The sequence below is a fragment of the Populus nigra genome, chromosome 7, assembly GCF_951802175.1.
Source record: "Populus nigra chromosome 7, ddPopNigr1.1, whole genome shotgun sequence".
Lineage (NCBI taxonomy): Eukaryota > Viridiplantae > Streptophyta > Magnoliopsida > Malpighiales > Salicaceae > Populus > Populus nigra.
Genome location: NC_084858.1, coordinates 8,039,316 through 8,046,283, shown reverse-complemented (window position 1 = coordinate 8,046,283; position 6,968 = coordinate 8,039,316). Strand labels below are relative to the sequence as shown.

At 37.3% G+C, this 6,968-nt stretch overlaps 1 protein-coding gene across 11 annotated transcripts; it reads right to left on the bottom strand.

Moving 5' to 3' along the window:
- Positions 1–1,361: 1,361 nt before the first annotated feature.
- Positions 1,362–6,968, bottom strand: LOC133699735 (TOM1-like protein 5). 11 transcript variants are annotated; one of them, XM_062123145.1, is made up of 12 exons: positions 6,627–6,968; positions 5,961–6,049; positions 5,352–5,432; positions 5,058–5,162; positions 4,729–4,807; positions 4,544–4,642; positions 4,341–4,454; positions 3,566–3,744; positions 3,328–3,397; positions 2,555–2,640; positions 2,264–2,461; positions 1,362–2,014 (listed from the first exon to the last, which is right to left on the bottom strand). In XM_062123145.1, exons 4-12 carry the CDS (start codon positions 5,156–5,158, stop codon positions 1,684–1,686), a joined length of 1,257 nt encoding a protein of 418 aa, XP_061979129.1. In that variant the 5' UTR covers positions 5,159–5,162; positions 5,352–5,432; positions 5,961–6,049; positions 6,627–6,968; the 3' UTR covers positions 1,362–1,683. The 11 variants fall into 11 exon arrangements, with proteins under 11 accessions (XP_061979129.1, XP_061979132.1, XP_061979126.1 ...); XM_062123148.1 differs by having other exon boundaries at positions 5,058–5,158; XM_062123142.1 differs by having other exon boundaries at positions 5,382–5,432.

Here is a 6,968-nt window from a genome sequence, read left to right as displayed (position 1 = left end):
GACAATTAGAATTCTATTTAAATTGCTCACAACTCAGTTTTTTTATGAACGAACTAAGCACATTGAGATCGATTGTCATCTTACTCGTCATTGATTGTCATCTTACTCGTCATCATCTCAAACATGGCACAATTACTTTGCCTTTTATTTCTTCTTCCTTGTAGATTGTAGATTTCTTTACCAAGTCATATTCCACTTCTCGTTTTCGTTTTCTAGTTGGCAAACTCTCGATACTTGTAACTGACGTATCATGAGTTTAAGGAAAGATGTTAAGAAATACATTTATCTTATTTTATTTATTAAGGGTAGAATAATATTTTTAGTTTGACCTATAAGTAATCTCTTTGTAAGTAATCTCTTTTTATTTAGGTTAAAAACTGTACTTTAAAATAAATAGATTAATGAGAACTCTAGCCTTATTCTCTTTTATGTTTGTATTTTTTTTTATGTTAATTTGAATTACTTTAAGGTTGAACCATTTGGAACCCAGGCGCCACGGTGATAGCTTTGATTGCTTGCGATTCACCCATGTCGAAAGTGTTCATAGCATCCACTTCAAATTGGGAGTGAAGTGCCAAGACTAAGGAATTCATAGTAAGCAGGATGGTCGCGATCAAGGCAAGTGAGAGGTCTTTGTTGGGTGGCAGTCCAGCAAAGTGCAAACGAGAATCGGTTGGAAGGTCTTGGAAGCTCTCGGTAGTTTGGTTATGGATGGTGGCAGGTAGAGGATGGCGGCAAAACCAGAAGCACCAGCAGTGAAGTATTAGTAAGTTGGGATAGATGTCTCATAAGTGATGCTGATGGTGGAAGTTGTGAAAGCAAGAACAGAGGGGGTGAGACATGGTTTTCAGGCCATCGAGTACTTTCAGGATGTCTAGCCGGATATAGTCAAATGCAGCTTTACCCAAGGTGGCTGCTGCCGCTGCTTCAGGAGGGGCTTCACTGGGTGGAGGGAGGGAGAGGAATGAGATAAGAAGATTAGTTTGGGGGATGGAACTGATATACGAGAAAGTATCGAAAGGCATGATCGCTACTAAGATCGCTATGGAGATGTTGGGATGGTGTTGCAGAATTAGCTTAGCTAACTCCACCATTGGGATCGTATGGTGGGAGCTAGCGGCTGGTTACAAAAGACAGTGGCTTCTTTCATTGTTTAGCCCTCACAGGTTGAAAAGTTGGGAAAGAATCAGCAGATGAACTCCTGAAAATTGACGGAATGACTTCCAAATGGTTTGTGATTCGGTCAACCTGCAAAAATGACTTTTCAAAAGACAGAAGAGTCTCCAGACACTTCACAGGGATGGTTATTCAAACATGCACCATGGGAACTAGTTATTGGCTATGAGCTATATCTCATAAAATGATAATAACCAATAAGGAATAACATATAGAAAAACCTCCTGTACACAAACCCCTCCCAAGACAGAAACAGAGTTCCAGCTTGCTTAAAAGTGCGAACTTAGGTAGAACTCTTCAGGAACAGAAGTAAAACTTAAATGTGTGGTCAAATGAGACAAGAATATGACAAGTTCTGCATCTGTAACCTTCCTATACCCACTAATACCTGGCTAACAATAAAAACCACCCTCATAAACAGTGCATGAGAAACCACCTTAACATAAATCACTAAATACAGACTGATGAAAAACTATGAGTTGAAGTGAACATCGCTCTAGTGCAAAGTCATTCACTAAAATCTATGCTTCCAGCACGGGAACTGCTGGCATTGTGACAGTGTAATGAAAGACCCCTCATGTGGCTATCCACATCAGAACCATCAGCCTTCGTTTCCTGAAAGAATTTCTCCCTTTCAATGTGTTTTGCAGGTGGCGGTGGAATTACAACAGGTGCAGGATGTGCACTGGGTTCTTGTGGCTGCTCTGAAGGAAGTGGCCGTATAAGTGGACGGTTCAGCCTTTCTCCTGGAATGGTTGATCCAATTATGCCCAAAGGGGGATGCTCTTCTGAGTTGCCTTCATCTTCAGGTCTTGCACAGGCCTTTCCTTTTCTTAACCTGCCAAGTTTTGCAAGGATATGGCAATATGAACCAGGAATAAATGCATGTAGTTCTGGAAGTCAAATATAATGTAACATGCATAAAGATGCATGCAGCATTAACTCCTTGCAAAAGTGGATTGGATATTGGCTTGATTTGCAACTATAAGTTTCTTCTCGGAAGAGAAAATTTGCATGCTCAAATGATACATGCCAATTATTTTCACCAAATACAAGCCTAGCCCTAATGAAGATGACATGAACATACCTTCGGAAAAGCTGTTCAGGCTCCTCCTCTTCCTCTGATTCTTCATGATTAAAATGATTTGGGGCTGTGGTAGTTCTATTGGAGAATGTATTCTTATCTGAAACTGTAGATCTCCCAGAAAGAATGGCGTCATGTCTTGCCAGAACTTTCTGTAGCTGCTCATTCAATTCAATAGCTCGAGAGACCAACTTTTCATCCCTGACCCCAGAGAGAGAAAGAGAATCAATTCAAGAGCAATTACAACTCTGGCTAATAATAAAATCTGCCATATTGACCAGAAAGTAGCCCTACCTAGAAGTCATCACAAGATGCATTACTCTCTGCTTTTGGAATGAACATTGTTCCACGAGATCAAGAGTAAACTCATTCTTTGCTCCCTGAAAGAAAAAATTCATAAGAGTAGAATAAGAAATGCTAACTCATAATTCACTAATGCAGTTCACGACAAAAAAGAAAAAGAAAAAGAAAAAGAAGAAAAGGAATCAAGCAATAAGCAATTTATAAATGTTAACCATCCAAAAGTGCACATGTGCCATTTACTTCTGTATTATAAGCTACAGCCTTGTAATCAACAGGAAACATTATGACACAGCAAAATTTGGCATTGAAGCAAAACAGATGATGTTAACATGCCAGCATTTTCACCATTAACAACCACACCTTAATCCCAAACTAGTTGGGGTCACCATATTAAATTGCCTGTTCGCATCAAATTATAAGTTCACATGAAGTGTATTTTTATGCACAAACAAGAAAAACACATCGCACTTTAATGTAAAGCCCTAGAAAAAAGAAAGGATCTTTTACATCATGTAATAGAGGATGTTGTTGAGAATCGAAACAATCAAGCAGAATGCTTGGAAATACCACAGTATAATAATCACATACTGCAGAAAATTAATGGTTTTGTGTTTAAAAGGTTCAAGACCAAAAAGGAAATCAAATATGGAAGTTGATCCAATATGAATTGAAGTTGGATCATGAGAGACATGGAAATGTGATTGATACAAATAAGCAGAAAAGCATTCCAAGACCAAACTCAAAATTGCAGGAAAGAAAGGTACATTTTGAGAATCAACAGCATCAAGGACTTCTTTCAAAACCTCCAGAGCATTACTAGCCTTCTGAATAATACTGCGTACAATAAATGCAACATTAGAAATGGTTATTCTTTTGCGGGCAAACAATTAAACCTCCTCTTCAGTGCGTGAATGATAGAAACTAGCACCTAGCCTACCTTAAGATCCGTGCATGATGCAACATACCTCAATACAAACAAAGGATTGAATTAGCAAAATATACCTGGATTCCGGAACAACTTGAGGCTCCACTGGTGCTGGCTGAGCAACCATTTCATGTCTAGAGGCAGCAAGTTCCCCATTGAGTGTAATTTTCTTATTTTCTTGGGCAGTCTGATTATTTGACGGTCTTTCGCTTGATAGTCTATCATGAGGCCTCTGAGGAAATTGCACTCCGGCACTCTGGAAAACAATTTAAAACAAGCTTACTTTCAAGAGTTAAAAAAATCCTGCACAGCAAAAGAACAATTCAAACTTTTTGGCTGTTATACTGTGCAATAGTCACCGCTGCTGGTAAAACACCCAAGCTGATAAACCCACATTACAATAGAAAGTTTTGCGATGGCAAACAGTAAGAAGGGGAACAAGGGCTGGGACCACTGGCAAACAATTTCTAAATCTCCAATTCATAGATATTTGGGGTACGCAAATTTCAGAACCTCACTATGGGAAAAGAAAACTCCTAAATGACAACTTTGCACGTAGAATTTTTTTGTTCTTATTTTTTGGACTTCCAATGAGCTTTTAAGTAGAAGCCTGTTGAGCTAGTAAGTTGTTCAAGTGACAAATTTCTTCTAAATATGTAGACATGATGGCATAACAAGCTTGTTGTTTTTCTGTAGGCCTGTCAACAGTTGAAATCATGTGGACAAAGAAAAAGAAACAGAACCCCTCAAACTATCAAATGTCAATGAATCTGCAGAAGTTGTAACCTAGCAGTGGTTAATCAGCATAAGACGTAATTCTGACAAGCCACATGTTCCATACATTTTACCTACCACCAAATCATAATATGCAGTATAGTACTGTGGGAACTTTCCAGAAGCACCACCAAGAGATGTCTGTGTGGCATCTAGAAGAAGAAATACCCTTTCTCGTATAGGCAACTCTGTCTGTAATACAAGGAGAACAGGTACATTTTAGTTACAACTCTGGAAAATGAGCCAAGAATCAACTAATTTTGTACGAGTGAATGGTCTACCTTTTTCTTCACTATCTTGACAAGAATGGGCAGAATCCCTGTATCAATCACCTGTCTATGAACTTGCTCCCCAATATTGTTCATCAGCATCTCCAACAACTGCAAAAAGAAGAGGTAATACGTGTTTTAACCTATTTGTATTGTACCAAGCATATCTGCCATACAAAGCATGAACATCAACCCACCATTACTGCATATAATTGAGTATTGGCATTCTTGCTCCCCAAACGCTTTTTAATAGCTTTAACAACATCTCTAGCTTGCCTGTGGATTAGAATCAACAGAACTGTTCCATGAATTCATCAATGAAGACAAGCAAACAAATGAAGAACCAGTGTTCAAACTATCAGCTTGCTTTACCTACGCAGTATCTAGCAGCACCTTAAATACTGAAATTCTAAAAACATCATCGCAAAATCCAGTCTTTGAACAAGAGCATATTTAATACTAGTGGTCATTCCCAAAAAATGATTTACCATGAACAAGATATTTGCAAGCAGACAATATGTTATACCTTTCATCATGTGCAACTAATTCACAGATTTCAATATTTTTGGTCCAATCTACTTCAGCCAGCTTATCATTGGTTGCAGAATTGACTAGCTCAGCTGCCATCTGCCTATTCAGGAATTCATAATGTAAAGAAAAATCAAAGATTGGAAAAACACTCTTATGGCTTGTGGTCTATAAGACAGGAGAAAGCTAAATAAAACAAATGAAAAGTGGATTAAGAATTTGCAATAAAAATTACAAATAACCTCATATTGGCAATCACAGCTCAATTTCACATATAATCCCTACTCCTTACAATTTTACTAGTAGTTCATCAGTAACTCACTTCATGTCTGTGACTATATATGCCAGATTATTGATTACACTCACAACACCCCTGCACACAATAAGCAATTTACAAAACCAAAAGACAATAATGGAGTTTCAGGATGGCGACAGAAGTCCAACAATGCCAAACAAAAGATAAGATCAATACAGAGGGAAGATCAGGGAAGACATCAACCATAAATCTAAAATAATTTGGACAGAAAAGGAGGGAAACATCCAGTCCTTTTTGAGATTGTAAAATGCAAGTCCAACTAAGGGAAAAAAATTAATGGTGCCAGGCCAGCTATAACATTAGGTGATAAAGAAATAACATGTTCATAAAATGAGTGTGGTCAAAATAAGAATGCTAACGTGGAAACTTTGGTGGTGGAAAACAACTGATGGAACAAGAATTAATGGACTGATAAAGGCAGGGGAGGCAACGATTATGAAAATTTTGATGGAAAGCCCTTTAAGATGGTCTGATCATATGAAACTAAAACCTTTAGACAAGAACAACATGGTGAGAGGTAGTCCAAAAAATAACGCATGTTGAGATTCGAATTTTGCAGAAATGCCAAAAAGAACTTAGACTTACTTTCCCTTACAAAAAGTAAGAAACAAATCAAATGCGTGTCTTCAATATCCAGCAAACACCTTGAAATTGATTTAGCATCATTCACTATTCTGCAGACAACAAAAATAAAGCATAAATTAATTACAAACCTACTCGAAGACAAAAGGCTCGACACAGTCACTATGCATTAAAACTAGTAATGAAGTTTGCTTCATAGTTATCTTGGTTTCAAACTAATCATAAAAACATAATACATTATCACTTTCAATTTAATAAACTCATAACCACAGAAATTCTTCTAATCGGAATTCTGTTCAAAATGGACACCAAGTAAAATATCAGATTATAAGAAATATTGTATATACGGCCAAAGCACAAACTTTATCACACTAGAGGCGACAGAACAAATTAAAAATAGACCAATGAGCTCCAAGATTCAAGCTTTCAGTTACTATTTGCATTCCTACATTCTCGCAGCAACCAAAGAGAAACTTTAATGCTAAATCACCTCTAGATCTCAATCAAACTTCCATAAAAGGAAAAGACAAACACGACCCATTTAATAAAACAATATATACAAACAACCCTGAAAATGAAAGGACATTAACTATCAAAACCCAGTAAACCCCAACACCTGAATAACGATTCCAGATCTTAAAACACAACCACAACAAAAAAACATCATACCTGTGAGAAAAACAGCAAGGAATGCAGAGAAAATGAGGAGGAAATCAACGAAGAGTTGATAAGCCCTGAAAATCTTCAACATTTCAAAAACCCAATAACAAGTTAATGAAGAAAGAAAGATCAAAATGAAGGCCTTCTTATTGTTTACAGGGGAGTTTGAGCTTGTAACTGGCTTTTTCTTTATCTTGGTTGTTCTCTCTTTTTTAGCGTTTTCTTTTGTTTCTCTTATCTTTTGCTAACAACTATAATACAGTTAGCTGAACAAGAAACACTAGTTTATACGACACTATTAAAAAAAGTATGAGGGAAACATGAGGATGTTTCCCGGTTTATACGACACTA